The following is a 17,750-nucleotide window of genomic DNA, read 5'->3' as shown; positions in this document are numbered from 1 at the left end:
CCATCTTAATGTGAGACTACATGCCGGATTACAGTGTGGAATAGGAGTTCCTACAACATGTCCTTCTAGAGGACATTATTATACCTGGGGCACGACATCTCTGGTGTTAGAAAATATATTTACCCCATATGTGACCCTTAAAAGACACCAATTTGTCTTAGAAAATCTGACCTGGCAGGTACATGTCCTAAGCAACTGGACCAATCAGGCCTTTGGGGAAATTAATGTACAGATTCAACAGGTGTCTAAAATGACTTTGCAAAACAGATTAGCCTTAGATATGTTATTGTTAAAAGAGCAAGGGGTATATGGAATGTTAAATTTCACTGATGAAGAAGCTCGATAGAAGATGAGAGGTGTCGGAGCAGACCGGAGAGCTTTTCCAAGCGATGCAGCCAAAGGACTGGTTTAATGGCTGGAGCCCTGGATCTTGGTTCAAATCTCTCCTGAATTCACTGGGACTTACAGGTTGGGGGAAATGGCTTTTAAATATTGCTATGATGTTGGGCTGTGGATTCTTGTTTTTGATGATTGGCCTTGCCATTGTAAGGTGTATGATTTCGCAACTTTTATCTTCTCTATCCTCTATCCGTTATGTGAAAATCACCACCCTGGATGAAGATTATATAGACAATGTTTGAGCCATGGGGTGGTGTGAGACTGAAAGAGTTAATGTCTCAAACATTGTGGCAAAGCAGGTTGCAGTCTGCATGACAACGGTGGACCGCAGGTGAGAAGCACCAGACCAGATGCGGAGGGCGTGCCAGAGGGTGCGCAGTTCTGTGTTCTGATAGGCCCGGCAGGACAACACACCATATATGGCCTGAGGTCATACAAAGTTCATTTGAGGAAGGGGCTCACGACCACCCAAAAGACCCTCTCGCGACCACCCCCACGGTGGCGCCTGCGCAGGAGATCAAGAGTTACATAACTCCCCGAGGGGCGTGACTGGCATGGCCGAGAGGCGGGGACTAGACTATAAAAGACGCCACTGCAAGGAGACACGTGCGCACCCACCACCGAAGGATCCACACGTCCGCAGTCATCATCGTGGGATCCAAGGGTGGTGATCGATCTCTCCCTCTCTCTCTTCTTTTTCCTTTTCCTCTCTTTCCTTTTTCTTCTTATAAATGCCTCAATAGAACCCACGCCACCTGCCATTACGCTTTCCAAGTTCAGGTTGCTTCTACCATAAATAAAACGTTTGATCGATCGCCTGGTGTCGTTTCACCTTAATTTAGCCCAAGGGAATCACGAAACCACTACGACCCCCTGAGGTACCCAGTCTGGGTTGTGACACCCCTCATAGATCCATCTGCTTTAGGCTGGGGTGGCCAGTGTCTGCTTTGGCATCTTGGCATCCGCAGTGCGGACACATCCTTCAGGATGCTGCTTGTGGGGCATACCAAGTTGTTTCTGTTGGTTGCTTAGGTTTAATCAGACTAGTTAACAGTCTGGAACCCCACATTTTGGAGCAGTTATCCAACTACTCTGATTTACATCATTCTTCCTCCAATTTTCTAGGTATCATGTCACTTCCTATTTTTGCCCACCTATTCAACTTCACTACTGACAGCCCTAACAGGCTTTTGTAGTGCAGCAATCCATCTTCAGCTTCCTCCCCAGCTCTATCACGGCTCTTTTCCCCCTTAAGCAGCTCTACTTAATGACAACCTATAAGATCAGTTAAACATCAGCGATAAGAGACAATCAAATCAATTAAACACAGTATGAAAATTGTAAGAAAAAGCTAACTGTTTAAGGCTATTGTTTTAGTTCCATATTTTCTTCAGAACAAAAGTAGCATTATATAATTTCTCAGAAGTGGTCACAGAATTTCTACTACAAGATTTTAAGAAAAGGAGATTTCAAAGCATATATGGAACTTCAGATATTGAGCAACAAAATCTAAAGACACTCAGCTATCCAACCAAAGCAATTAAGATTCCCTCAGGCAATTAACTCCCTCACTTCTCAGCATGTGAAAATATTTAGTACATAAAACTGCACCTGAAGACTAAAATAATATTACCCCCCAAAAACTGTCTATTGTCAGATTTTAATCGAACAATTTTCTTGAAATTCCTGTTCCTTGAGAATGTATAACTCCCCCCCTCCAAAAGCTTTAATTTATATCAATTCAATTTAATATGACCTCTGGGTTTCACCAATATCAGAGCAGTGCAAAACAGCCTTAGTATCCCAGAGGCTCAGGCTGAAAGTGCATTATGTAGGCTATAGCAAATGGAAAGAGGAGAGCGAGGTATGCGAAGAATCATGAAGATACAGAAAGATGAAGAACAAAAAAAAAGTAAAAGAAAAAGCTTAAAAATAAGGAGGTTGTTACATTTGCTGAGTATATTCCCATTTGGAATATTCCCATGTGCTATAGTTTCACCTGCTGATAATAAGTCAATGTGGCAGCAACAGAAGAGAACAGAAAATAAACAATGGTAGGAAGAATTGGAATATAGCACATGAAAAAGCAAATATAGACAAGTCTTGCTAGTCCTTAAACGTGTTTACAATTTCATACGTAATTCTTTACAGTTGGCCAGACCACCGTTCCTTCACACGCTGTTGCAAAAATAAATGGTTTGACCAGAATTTCAGTTACTTCTCAGTGTTATCTAAATGTTTCTGTTTCAATCATATTTTCCAGTGGTTACTTCATATTATAAAGACTGTGAAACATACCTTTAGAAAAGTGTCAGTTAAAAAAATAATTGAGAATGCAACAGAGGTGATAATTTAATTCTGAATATACCACACAAACAAATGTGATTTCTTATTTTCTTCATCAAATTTCTTATTTATTAAAACGTTTTGATTTGAGTTTAAAACAAAAGAGTTTTATTTGAGTTTAAAGCAAAATTTTATCTATTGTTCAAACAGATCTGATTTCAGAATCAACTTTAGTACCAATTAACCAAGCACACATGATTAGGCCATGGCAATTGCAAAATATTCAAGTATGGAATTTTAACTTTGGATTTTTAATTTTACCTCTATCATCCAGTTCTTTCAGAATCTTAATAGCCTTTTAAGCTACATTTCATCATACGTTATAAAAGTGAAATGGAACAGCTACAACTGCAGACATGAACTACAAGGTATTTCTATACTTGGGACAATCCTGTAATATCCTCTGGTCCTGCCTACTCACATCTGCTCTTTGACTGGAAAGTTTCCAGACATTTCCTTTCAAGTGTCATTTCTTTGCTGTAAATTCACTAAGCAAGCAAAAAAAAAAAAAAAAAATTACCTGTAAGTAGTGCTAATCACTTTGGAAAGTACTTTTAACACACTGAATATACTTTAAAATTAGTTAGGAAATGATCTATCTCCATGCATAATGGATGTTTATAAAAGCAGTGTATTTAATACAGAAATGGGTGCAAGTTCAGATTAAATACCATTCCTAGTTGAAAAATGGTTGACACTCACACACCTAACTTCATTAATCCACATTTTAAAGCTGTAAAATATTTCAAAAAGTTAAGTAGCATGGAACAAACTGCTCACTTTAGGTTTTACATGACTATTTGCATAATTAAAATGAACAAGCTATGAACTCAAATTGAAATCTTATCCAAATCCTACAGAAATAATGGGCATGCTGCCATTGACCTCAACCATAATCAATCATGCCCTTTGTTAGGACAGATTTGTGTAAACTAGCAGAAACTGAAGAATACTGAATACTACAATTAAATGGATATGATGTTGCCACTAAAAGAATTAATTTACAACCTGTGTCTTAATTAAAAGCACATGCTTTTAATGTATTCTTATACAGAAGCAATCTAATAAAACGTAGCTATAAAGTTGAACTTAATAGTCCAGACTGATGTTTAAAATGTGAAAAAAACCCATGAAAATGTAGTATATATTCATGTGTGGTGAGAGACAGAATTTATGCAACAGACTGCAGACAAAATCCAAAGCTGGTGAAAATCCAGGGTAGAAAAAGCCTAATATGTTTTTCTGGATTGTTAAGAATGAGGAGCACAGATACTCACTTGCAAATGTATTATTCTGCCAGTCATTGTAAGTTGTGAAAATAATAACAGCCCTGATATTGTACTTAAACAAATGGGGGGGGGGGAAGAAGACTGCTAGGATTCTACTCGGACTAAAAAAAATTAAAAATTAGATATTTTTAAACAAGTCTACATTCTTTAAAAAAAAAAAAAAAAGGCAAAATATGACATTTCAAACTGCTAGAAAGCCCTTCCTCAGATATCTGGCCAAGCAGTAACTGAGTGTTCTAACAGATATCCCAAACTATTACCACCAAACATTTCCTGGAAAAAACTATGATTTGAATAGTTTTATGACCCTTTGTGCGACTCAGAAGGTAAATGCATGGAGAAAAAAAAAGGGGGGGGGGAAATAGAGCATACCAAAGTATTTTTCATTTATTTTTTTTCTTCTGTAATAAGCCTAGTGTGTAAAAGGAAGTTTTATTTGTAAACTACAGCAGGCATTAATATACCATTACTATCATCAGAAAATGTAGGTTGATATTTTATGGATTTATCCCAATGCATTTTTAATTACTGAAGGCTTCATTGCCTCATTCAGAGAAAGCCTTTAACTGGGGGCAGTAAGGAGCTGCACTGCCCACGTTGCGTGCTGGTAGATATTCTCAAGTTTTCCAGTTGAGGAAATCATTAGGTGTGTGACCAGTTCCACTCGGTGCATTTGTTACTCAGTGAGCACATCTTAAGAGGTGTGTGGGATTACACTCAAAGTTTCTGTCTTAAATTGAGACAGAGTGTTATTTGTCTTTTTACCCAATATTTCAATCCATCTATCAAAAAAAAAAAAAAAACCACCACCCAGTTTTCAGACTTGAAGTCTCCAGTCAGAGCATGAAAGTCTGAGCTTTACTACATGACACCAGTCACTTCTGGATTTGGAATTAAGTAAAACACATTTTGCCTATCTGGAATGGATTAGGCAAACTCTGGGTATACTTTATACCTTTTCTACACTTCCACCCACAGAGAGTCAAACTTTATAAACTAAATCAGAATACACATCTTCAACCAACTGTAAACTAAGAGTCAACTAATGGTATCACAAATTAAAAGTAACAGCCTTTTTAGTGATTAGAAAACATTCCACCCACACAGTGTGCTTGTTAATTAGCTGCAAATCACCTGCTGGTTGACATTTGCCATTCAATAAGCAGTTTTTCAGATTCACATTCTAGCTACTTTATTGTTCCATGTGAGTTCCCTCAAATCCCACAGAGTCTATTTGATTCCCTTCAGCTACAAAATCTAGGAATAAATTTTAAAGATGCAATTTATACTAACCTCCTCCCCTCCAAAACCCAAAGAAATTCACACCCAAGAATGGAAACCTGAATTACATTTCAGGCCTTATTCTGTTAATGTGGGGTGGGGGCACAAAAAACCCACCCAGTAAGCATATAACTATCACATAAAGGGAAATTATGTAATATGCCAACTGATTTTATTAATTTCCAATTATCTCACATTTTTCTATATTGCCTGTGTTATCTGATTTAATTTTCTACCAACATTCCACGCCCTACAGCCTCTCAGCTCACAAAAAGACGTACAGAAAATAAATGAGGGAAAATTCTCCTGAATTCTCCCTGCACTGAACATGCAGGGCTTGCAGTCTTGGAACATGGCTCTAGACCCATATGTATCTAAAACAAATCATCTACACAGAGATCCTGTATCACTGTAATGGCTCACAGTTGTTATGCTGTATCTCTCAGTCACAGCTTCTCTTTTTGTCAGTCTTAGGGCAGTCATTCCAAAGAATATTCCTTAGGATAGTGAAGACCTACAAAATGTTTTTGACACAAGAATACAAGAACTGTGGTAACGGCTCTATAGGTCAATATATACTGACTCTGTCAGTAGCAGGTATCTAAAAAGGAGTATAAGGAACACATCACATACAGAAACCCTGGTACAAATTGTATTGGGTTTGCGTGGCAAGGTTTTGGTAGCAGGGGGGGCTACAGGGGTGGTTTCTGTGAGAAGATGCCAGAAGCTTCCCCCATGTCTGATAGAGCCAATGCCAGCCAGCTCCAAGATGGACATGCCACTGGCCAAGGCCAAGCCAATCAGTGACAGTGGTAGCACCTCTGTGATAACATTTAAGAAGGGGGGAGGGAACACAACTGTGCAACAGCAACTGCAGCCAGAGAGAGGAGTGAGAATATGTGAGAGAAACAACTCTGCAGACACCAGAGTCAGTGAAGAAGGAGGGGGAGGAGGCGCTCCAGGCACCAGAGCAGAGATTCCCCTGCAGCCCGTGGTGAAGACCATGGTGAGGCAGGCTGTCCCCCTGCAGCCCATGGAGGTTAACGGTGGAGCAGATATCCACCCTGCAGCCCATGGAGGACCCCACGCCAGAGCAGGTGGATGCACCTGAAGGAGGCTGTTACCCTGTGGAGAGCCCACGCTGGAGCAGGTTTTCTGGCAGGACTTGTGACCCCGTGGAAGAGACCCATGCTGGAGCAGTTCATGAAGAACTGCAGCCTGTGGGAAGTACTCATGTTGGAGAAGTTCATGGAGGACTGTCTCCCTTGGGTGGGACCCCACGCTGGAGCAGGGGAAGAGTGTGAGGAGTCCTCCCCCTGAGGAGGAAGGAGCAGCAGAGACAACATGTGATGAACTGACCGCAACCCCCATTCCCCGGTCCCCCTGCGCCGCTCGGGGGGAGGAAGTAGAGAAAATCGGGAGTAAAGTTAAACCCAGGAAGAAGGGAGGGGTGGGGGGAAGGTGTTTTAAGATTTAGTTTTTATTTCTCATTATCCTACTCTGATTTGATTGGTAATAAATTAAATTAATTTCCCCAAGTCCAGTCTGTTTTGCCCATGACGGTAATTGCCGAGTGATCTCTCCCTGTCCTTATTCTCAACCCACGAGCCTTTCGTTATATTTTCTCTCCCCTGTCCAGCTGAGGAGGGGGAGTGATAGAGCGGCTTTGGTGGGCACCTGGCATCCAGCCAGGCTCAACCCACCACACAAATATTCCTATTAGGTAAAGCACCATGCATACAAGATCAAATACCTTACTTTCTTCAGTCTGCTGTAGCAGAGTCCTAGTACATTTCAAGTTAGTTTGTGGGTTTGGTGTCCCCCCCCCATACATCATTTTAAATATGCAGATACATTTTCACTTATTCCCCTTCAATTCCCTGAGAACAAAGAGGCATGGGGAATTTAGTATTATTTGGAAAGCGTGCTCCTCGCATTTTAAATATCTGCAGAAGCAGAAATTAAGGGCAACAGATACATCTCAGCTTTTCAACTCTCTGAGGAGTAGTCTTACACACGTGGTCTCCAGGACACTAAGTCAATGGGCAATCTTATGATTTTTGCACAAAAATTAACTAAGGAAAAAACAGACTCCTATCAGGGGCTTAGATTCACTATAAGGAACTCCAGTAGAACAATTTGAAAGGCTGCAATAACAAACAAGGGTGAAAACCACTTAATGTATTAAGAGTCAAGGAAGAAAGAAGCAAAACAGATACAGCCGACGTCAGAATTACTTCTTGAAATCAGAGCCTCTCTCATTAATGGAGGAAGAAACTGCAGGATGAGGATCGGAGACAAGGCTTCATGGGAACAGAAACACTTTGGATGTTCAGATTTATTGGACAAGGCTAGGAAATTGTCCTGACAGAGCAACGTGAGAGTGCCTTGTATAGAAAAGAAGTCTTTGCAACAAGTTAAGAAGTGCAGAAAAAAGTGGAAAAATGCCTCAGAAAAGCAGCATAACAATCTTGGACCTGCAGAAGTAAAGGAATGTGCAGAGTCCTGGCTGGCCCTACACCACTACCAAATGTCTTAACTAGTACAGAACCTGATGAAGAAGTGTTACTTGTTATTTCAGAATAAAAATATATTACTAAACCTATAAGAAACTGACATGCAAAAGGGCAACTGTGCCCATAAAATACATTTCCTTTTAGGACTGCTATTGGGACAACGCAACTTCCAAGTCATCCCCGGCTGCCTAAAACCCCTTAATGTTATAAAAAAAAAGAAAAAAAAAAAAGGCATGATTGTGGTCAGCTCTACACAGGTATGCAAAATGAAACAAGAAACCTTTTGCCCCTCTCAAGGATCTACAGCAATGCCAGAAACATTGCAGTTCTTTAGATTATGAACCACAAGATTTACAAGAGTTTAGGATTGCTGCCACATAAGTATACCTTCTGCCCCCTTAGAAAAACTGGCAGCACTGGCCTGCACTGTGGATGCATCTCTCACAGACAAATGAGAGTATAGCTTGCCCGTGAGGGCACACGAATGAGGGAATGACTAACTGAAGCATCGTGAAGTTAATCTTGTACATATACAATAAACATAAACCAGTTCCGTAAAATTTCTCTCCTTTAAAGATTTGAAAAAAATCCACCAATTGTGTAATAATGCTAATGCCTCCCATATGGGCTTCAGCAGTGTTGCTAGACACATGTTGCATATTAATACCATTTGCATACACATGGGGGTTAATGCTAACAGCAGCCATACCACACTGCTTAGCAATAAACTTACTGAATTACAAGTACAGTGGTACCTGGCAAAAATGCAAGTGTCTTGTATTAAGAAAGAGCTCATTCACTGTCTCACAAAAATTAACATGTACAAGCTCATTTAAAACCCAGAGAAATGGAAAAATTATACCATCTGTGGTACTGAACATTTTTACTGACACTGGTCTAACCTACAAATTGAGGTGTATTTGGCTTAGTCAATAAAAACATCTTATGGCCCTGATTCTTTATTCAAGCAAATAAAGATTCCTCCAACAGAGTACATCAGTTCAGTGGGGCTGCCAAATAGATTGTTGCTAAAGCAGTAAACCACTCGTAAAACTAACTCAAGTGGACTCCAATCCAAGTAAACCATTCCTATATTTCAAGGTATTTAAGTCATTAATTTCAGAAGCTGTATCTACGTAAGTGTATCTCTAATGGTGTACCGGGGGGGGGAAGAGATGCAGGTTTATAGCCTAAAAACTAGAGTTTTATGAAAAAAGCTTCCGGGAAGTTTTTTTGCATGGTTTGGAATCAGTTATGTTCCTATAACAAAGCACTGTAGCTGCATCAAAGAGATCTTGATGCTTTTGTCAAGCATAGTGGATTTGGTTTTCTTTTTAAAAAAACATAAAACAAACTCTTTATATGTGATGCTACCAACAGGAAATGACATTTCATGCAATGACTTTTGAGAAGTACTATCTCTAAGTGAGTAAAGTTTCAAATGTTTCTCCGTTTAAAACATTTGTAACTCAAAGACCAAGTTCTGCCCCTTTGGAGATCCACACGCACATCTCAACTTCCCCCTGAAACTGTCTTCCCTACAGGCTGTTTGGTACACCTTTTACTTGGTCTACTGACACACCAGGAGGAAAACAAATAGCTCTGGATCTTCCCTCCCAGCAGGAAGAGACTCCGTTGCTGCAAAGTTTATACAGTCAGTCACATACGTCATTTGGAAAAACAGCTATTTAGTACCTGGACAAAATAAACTAACCATCTGGAGCTACAGAAAAAAATGTAGTATTAAGAGAACTCTTAGGGTGTAAAAGAAGAAGAAAAAAAAAGACATTTTTCAATTCTGTCATCCTCTCCACCCTTGCTACAAAGCGTAACCCAGAATGCAACCCTCTGGCCCTTACCATTCTGTGCAGGTGCACAGAACAAGGAATATTTTGTTCATAATGTATATGCTTGCAAGTTAACCAAGGCATTGCTCAGGAATTTCATGATCTAAAAGTGCCAGGAACCCAAAATGATACACTGTTTTAACAGTTTCCCTACTTTATGATCTTTAAGATCAAGAGAAGGAAGCAATTGATTGAAATGGAAGGGAAGCTGGGTTAAGTGTTCTTCAAAAATAAGTAACTATCATAGCATACATTGGGACCTCAAAATTTTTGTGTTTTTAAGGTAAACTATGTAGACTATCTTTCTTAAAGAGTTTCTGAAGAAACAAAAAAGTCAGCAGGCTACCAAAAACACAATACCACACCACACACACACAAAACCCCAAAAAACCCACAAACTCAGCAAAGCAAAAACTCACTTCAAAAAGGCAAATAGATACTTCTAAGTTGGGGGTGGGATGCACAAGAGAGAATATACAGAGACTCTCAAAACTTACACCGAGTCCTAAAACAACAAATTGGAGAACCTGACATTAATTGTGCTAAAAAATGAGATTATCATATTAGTGATACAGGAGTACAGGAACCAAATACAAAGACTAGTTTTTGTCTATCAAAAGACTTGAGATAAGAGAATCATACAAGGTTTTAGCCCTTTTTTTTTTTTATATGAAAGAATTTTAAGGATCCACTAGGTTTATCTAAAGTCAAAGTCACTTCATGGAAAAAAGAAGACACTGTCAAAACAGCATTACATTATCAATCAACTTCATAAATAAAAATCTAAGTCACTCGACCCCAAGAACCCAATTTAGACAATTACAGGACAAAATATTAAAGTCTGAGACTTAAATATAGTCTCCAACAGAAAAAGTCTAGGTGAAATTTCAAAGAGGGAACTCTATACAAAAACAACAGCTCTCTCTTTTAGAACCTTAATTCAATCACAGTCTTATCTTGAAATAACATTGAGCACTTAACTTGATTTAAGACTCAGAAAATATGAACAAAAGTTTTGAAGTAAATGAATAAAAGAAGGCAAAGGCACAATAACACTCACAAAAGTATTATCAGTGTTCTGGGTAATTGCTATTCATGTTATACAAAGTCACCCGATATCCCAAGTCCCTGTAATAAGCACCCTGTATGACGCATATTACCCACCCTTGGGCTCAATTTCACAAGAAGGTATCTAATTCTCACCAATTTCAGGAATGCTCAGAAGCTCCCCAGTGAAACTGAAGGAAGATGCTTCTGCTGTCAATATCATCAGGAAATGTTCCTGCTAATTATCATTTTTACGCCTACAGCATAAAATCTAGCAGCATTAAAGAAGTTAAACCAGTCCTACAGTGAGTTGAAAATGCACATTATTTTTGTTACCATATTTGTGCAAGCAATACCATACCTTCCACCACCACGATTTTGCTCTACAGATTGGGAATCAGGCTCTTACTTGGACCCATCTCTTATCTGCCTTATTTTTTATTATCAGCTAAGAAGTTTTCTGCAATCCCCTACCCACCTGGTAAAATAAGTGTTCTGCAGACTGTGGGATGCCTGCAGGACCATGACAGAGAAGCCCGTACACCAAGCACACTGAACACAGGTAGGCTCTTGTCCAAAGACCAGTGGCTTAGCAGGCATGGTAACGTCATCTCCATGGGACTTAGTAGATTAGCCTGGGCATACCTCCATGCCAGTGAGGCTACTTGGTTTTAGCATACAGCTAGTTTAGAGTACAAAAGTCTGTCTACGTTGGTCAAGCAGACACCCCTAGGGAATCAGCACCCATAATACTGGTTTGTTTTTCTTCCAGATCAGAGCATGCCATCTTTGAAAGTATCATGGAGGAAAGCAATCTTTTTATAAGAAAAGCTGGGGTGCTGTCTTCAATTTGTACATATGAAGATAAGGACTCTTTTTCTTAACAACTTTGTCCCACACATCAGAAAGATTCTTATAGTTGCAAACCTAAGTACTCAGCTAGGACTAATATTTTCAAATAAATCAATTACTGAAAAAACTGGTTTTGATCAATGCAGAACTATTTGTAATGGTGAACTGAAGCTTTCCTACTTTCCATAAAATAGTAATACACACAATGACCAAAAATGGTTCCAGTGTCAAATCTAATGAAAATTTAATTATCCCATACAAAGCAGAGCAGCATCAGTGGGGGAGATTCAGGAAACTGCTTTCAAAACACTATTAGAGCAGCTAAAAAATGACCTTAAATTTGGTAGTATAGGTTCAAATTCCTTCAGGTAGAAGAGGTTACTAAAGAGCTCTCCAACACTTTAGGAGTTTAAAGAACAGTAGCTACACCCTTCTCTTTTACATATAATGCATTAACTCTGGTTCATCAGGTGAGACATCCAGAACAGAATAAAAACAAGCATGTTACCATTTCAGTAAGTCATTTAGAATTATTTAAAATTAATGTATTAACATGTTTGTATTAATATAAATTTATCTCTACTCACTCCAAACCCCCCCCAAAAAAAAAAAAAAAAGAAAAATCCATTTTTCATATATGCTGATACATTTTATTAGTAAGAGCCAGGATAGCTAGCAGTTTCAGTAAAAGCCTGATTGATCCATTCAAATTGATTAGTGTAGCATTTGGGATTATTTTTAGAAATTACAATCAAGATCTTAGAATGTAACTATATTTTATTTTGAATTTCATTCAATTTTTTTTTTAAATATTAGATATATTTTTTTTATATATACCTCCTGGACTATAACTGCTCTCTAAATTACTTTGGCATTTAATCATTCTAATTGTTATTATGTAGTATTAACGACCACCCAAATATAACAATTATATTTGAAATATGAATGCAAAAAATACATGTAAGAGATTCAGTAGCTTTTCTTTCCTCTCCAAAAAAATTGCTTCTTATACAAAAAACAAAACAAACAAAAACCACCCAGCCACTATTACACCTTTTATGCAAAATTCCAAGAAAGATCAATTATTATAATCACTATTTTAAAAATTTCTGCAGTGAACACAATGATTCTACAAATAGGTCACATACAGAGCAGTACAGAATTTGTCCTGGAAAGCAGAAATTATAATACAAAGATCCTAATCCAAATTAGTGCTGCTGCACCTGCTGCTATTTAAACAAAATAGACAAGAAAATAGAAAGAAAATAGAAAAGTTTACTGTCCTTAAACAACGGGGAATCTGATCTCCTAATAAAGTACAGTTGCCTACCCGTAACTGCAGAGGACAAACAGCAATATGTTTACCAGGACCGCAAGATTACAGCACAAGCTTTGTTGAATCTATCACAGTAATGGTGGAATAGAAGCAAACAAGTGTGCACATATGCAGGCTTTGAAACTACCTATTAAAACTGACAGTTCTCATCTTAACTAAGCATAATAAATCAAAACAGCTACAAAGCAGATTCTCACATTGTCTGAATCTGCAAGAACCTGTTGTTTCAGCAGGAAAATACTATTACAGTAGTTGAGGTTCTAGCTTGAAATTCTTATAAAAACATTATATATGGTTAACAAAACATTTCCCACACTTTTATTCTCCATAATCTTACGAATTCTTTTCAATTATAAAAGTATAAAACGTTCAACAGGATCCATCTGTTCTGCTGGAATACTTTGCATTGGCAATTATGAAGTGAAAATAACAGCAGAAGCAAGTAATTTGTAGATCTTATTTTCCAAATTCTTAATCTATAGTTTAATAGTCTGATATATTTAAGACAAGCCATCTATTATTTTTCCTCCTCTTAAGATTACCTACCAATTATATTACTTTAAAACTAGCCTCTATATATAGAGAGAGTAAGAACAAGAAAGCTACAGAAATAAAATAAAATAAACACAATACTTTTAATGACCATACCTAGTAATAAGAACCGCATTATCATGGTGGGCAATCCCATTTTCTGGAATGGTGTTTCCATCACTTTGGTGGGAGAGAATGGATTTCTGCCACTTACAGAAGCTATCGAGGGACTTGTCTGCATGGTGGTTTATCTCCAAGTTTGGCTGCAATACAACATGCATACCAGAAATGTTCCAAACAAATTACTAAGGTCAGTTGTTAAACCTTTTGAAGACTAAAATGGGACTATAATTAGAAGCAGTGGTTTCTAGGAATAAACTCTTCTTGCCAAATTTTATCTCTAAAATCTGACCCCAAGTTCAGCTGAACAGGCATTCTTTCTGTTCCAACTTTAATAATGATTATGTCGATAAAAAAAAAAATCAGAATATCAAAATATAGATCTAAAAATAAAACTGACATCCCCGAAGGTGTATTAATATTCGCCTGAAGAACAGATATCTTTGAGATGATACGTAAGGAATATTCCTTTGAACTGTTTCATCTTGATTAAAGTAGTGAAAGATTACAAGATAGGTTTTGTACTCAGATGCAGCCATTTCAAGCAACAACTAAATTAAACCTATATTACACAATAGCATAACTTGTATTTCAGGGATATAAAACTTAAGTGCAACAACTCTTACCTGATCTTCAGTTAGGACAATTAAACGTGTCACTATAATATTCACAACGTTTCCTAGACTGGAATCACGATAAAGTTTGGCAACCTGACCTCCAGAAAATAAGAAAAGGCACAAAGTCAGACAAGAAACACTACTTATTTCCTAAATGGTTAAAAATTAACCTATTTTCCCGCTCAATGTAATTTCATTATTTTAATTATCACTATCGCATGAATAAGTTATTTTTGGACCAACAAATAACCATTCAGTAAAAAAAAAAAAAAAAAAAAAAAAAACAAAACAACACACCACACAACTTGAGTCATACTTTTCAGTCAAACCCGTTTATACCTTGTTTCATAATGCATCCAGCATAAGGAGCATTTAGACTGTCGACTTAAACAGAATAAAACTGTATAATCTAATTGTAATTATATTAATGTAAAAATCAAAAGACAATTTAAAAGTGATCACAGCGTATTTCTTGACAGAAACAGTACTGCATTTTTCCCACGATGCTAACATTTGCCATATTTCAACTATTAATTCCTGCAAGCTGATACACATTTTAAGGCATTATTCATGCCAATAAAGAAATACTTTACAGTTGCTTTATCATTTCAGAACATGCATATTGATATGAACACAGAGAGGGATGAAACTTACAATATTCATTACACTCAAAATGTAGTGCTCAATGTCTTTGCGACCATGGTATCCCACCATCATTTTGTCTGCTACTACCAGCGTTTCCACAAACCGTTCAAGGCTTACTGATCTCTTCTGTCGACTATGACTACCTAACGTGTCATTGACTGGAAGCGAAGTTGGAAAAGCAGATGCATCACTCATCCACCAAGGTTTACCACTTCTTGTGAGGTCTCCTAGGAACCAAAATAATTAAACACTTCAGAGGGGTCACTAGTAAACTCATTCAAATGCAGCTGCTTTATGTTGAGATTATCATCTTCAAGCTTCTAAAAAGAAGTCTTTCTTGAGGCAAAGGAAAATTAAATTTGTTGTCTAAATTTTATTTTAAAATACCTTATATAATGGAAAAACAACTTTGAGTTCTAATATTCTCAACTCTCCTTAACCTGACTTAGGATAATAAATTATCTTCTCTTAACAGATCTGATTCTGCACATCTATGTTAATACTAAAGATTAGTTATAGTTAACTACAAGCACATTTTAGAATTTTAAGGATAAGAACAAGACAGCTATAATATCTGGAAAAAAACAAAGTTAAGGTAAAAGGTATCAAAATATACTAAGGAATTAAATGTACTGATAAGGCACCAAAAAGCTTTTTCCCTCCTGTGAAACTCTGTAATTATTAAGCAATTATGCTTACATGCCTAATAGTTTTTGGGCCAAATAAAGTTACTTTTCTCTTCAGAAAGCTATCAGATTATATTTTATCTACCTCATGAATTAACTGTAACAGGAATTTTAAAATGGCCTGACATGGGATAATTTCTATAGTTATTTTTAACACTAATTTTAATTCAAATATGTTGATTCTTGTACTTGTTTCACGACACATATAGAAAAAATATTTTTTGCGTGCAACAGATTGGATTTTTAATAATCAAACAGCTGTAATTATCAGCAAAACAAACACTACAAACCTATTTTAAATTTGAATTCCTGTCCTTGGGGCAAAATTGACCCCACCCTTCCCTGCAAAACTGACATTTTTGTGTGTATTAAGTATCCCTTTTCCACAAAGACCCACACAGATCTCAAGTTTATTGAATTATATAATTACGCTGGCTTTACCTAAGTAGGATTTCAAAATTTTTAAGGTATTCTTGCTAGTTATGAATGAACATAAGAACATTAACAGTTAGATACATTTATAATTGACTGAATAGGACTGCTCAAGTGAGCAATTCCTGAGATGCATCCTTACCTCTACTAAAATGGGTTCAGCTAAGGACGAGTTGAGATAGGACCAGTACCTTCTGTGAAAAAACAATGCTTTATGCAATTCAACTAAGCATGCTATTTTCAAAGGGCAATAACTACACCACAAAGAATGTATGTTCAGGTCAAAACCAGGAATACAAAGCTTCTGCATTCCCACTGTTGCAGTGTTTCATAATTGTTAAAGCCAACACTGTGGACTCAAAAGGTAAATATTTTAGAAAAGTTGAAAATGAAAATAAACCTGGTAGTTGACAAAAGCCAGTAATGAAATCATCCTCATTCTGCAATGGGTATAAGATTACACCCATTCTAAAAAATAGTATGAAGTATTAAAGCCTGTTGAAGATTCTAAAATCAATACCAAGCTTTTTCCTGGTTTTCATCTCTATTCTAGGAAATTCAAAGTTGCTTTAATTGCTCAAAGATTTTCATCTCACAAGTAGTGATTTAGGAATGTCTGAAATTTTCTCTGACAACTTCTGTAGTAAAGTTTTTTAAAATCCGCTGTTCATTACCAAATAGCAAATGATGATGTCTGAGGGTTTCTGATGCTCTTAGAGTGCTAAGAGTACTTTAGAAATGCAACACTGCTTCAACATTCGTACATAATTTTTCATTCAAATATGCAAATCTATTCTAAACATTTGAAAACTAATGAGCTCATGCAGAAAACTTTCAGAGAAAAAAAAGATAAGATTCTTTTGGACTCATCTTGATAGCGTCTTTCAAACAAAGGTCTCAGAAGGCTTCACAAAACCAAACATTTCTCCTTTTCTTATCAGATGAGAAGCTTAGGCTGGTCTCAAAGTAATGGGAAAGTTGAAAAAAATCCTGAGTACTTAGGCTCACACTTCAGGATCTATCAATGCTTATGCTGTTTTATTTTAAAAACACTAAATAATGCTGACAATTTTCTTTAAAAAGCTAAAACATGTCAATATAAGTTTGCAATATATTTAAAAAAATAGTTCTGGGGCAAGTTATGTCATTTTTTCACCATATTCCCAGATTTAAAAAACCCTTAAACTTGCATTAACATTGAACATAGCTATCGGAAAGTAAAAGAAAGCAACAATGAAAAAAAAGTCAGACAAACACTGTAATTAACCCCAAAGTAATGATTACAAAAGCAGGAAATTAGGTTTTAAATCACAACTGAAAAGAAATCCAAATGTGTATAGACATGGAGTTCACAACTATGGTACCCAAGTTTTCCTAAGTCAGTCCTCTAAAGATCCTAGGTGGGGATGGAAGTTAAAGAGAGAGAGGAGAGCACACAAACACAAATAGAAAGAGATCTCAAAACACAATAGAAAACTACTTATGTAAAATGCAACTGTGAGAATATTTTAAAGTGAAGGACTATGTGCTGCTTTTTCTTCCTATTTTAACATCATTTAATGTATATACAAGCATTTTTTCATTTTAGAATACACTGACTGTAAAGTCTGGCACAAGTAAAACTACTACATGAGGCAGCATGTAGTAGAGCCATCCCTAAATAATCTGCCACTTTGCAGCTTTCATATGTCAATTTTTGTTGTTTCTCAATCCTATCCAAACACAGTCTGTATATTTGTAACAAGGCTTGGGTTTTTTTTTTTTTGGTTTGAGAGGGTTGTTTTTTAAAATTCTTGCAACTCCAAA

At 37.0% G+C, this 17,750-nt stretch overlaps 1 protein-coding gene across 3 annotated transcripts in view; it reads right to left on the bottom strand.

Moving 5' to 3' along the window:
• LOC143172281 (A disintegrin and metalloproteinase with thrombospondin motifs 6-like) overlaps positions 1-17,750 on the bottom strand; it is a 221,438-nt gene that overhangs the window by 179,262 nt on the left and 24,426 nt on the right. For 2 of the 3 annotated variants that reach the window (XM_076361520.1, XM_076361519.1), the window contains 3 exons: positions 14,836-15,053; positions 14,191-14,274; positions 13,562-13,707 (listed from right to left, as the gene is read on the bottom strand). In XM_076361520.1, the coding sequence (XP_076217635.1) occupies positions 13,562-13,707; positions 14,191-14,274; positions 14,836-15,053 (448 nt within the window). The remainder of the gene's footprint in view (positions 1-13,561; positions 13,708-14,190; positions 14,275-14,835; positions 15,054-17,750) is intronic. The other variant, XM_076361521.1, reaches the window with a different exon arrangement.

The sequence above is a fragment of the Aptenodytes patagonicus genome, chromosome W (assembly GCF_965638725.1).
Source record: "Aptenodytes patagonicus chromosome W, bAptPat1.pri.cur, whole genome shotgun sequence".
NCBI classification, from domain to species: domain Eukaryota; kingdom Metazoa; phylum Chordata; class Aves; order Sphenisciformes; family Spheniscidae; genus Aptenodytes; species Aptenodytes patagonicus.
The sequence above is the reverse complement of the archived record's forward strand: the minus strand, read 5'-3'. Positions and strand labels throughout refer to the sequence as shown.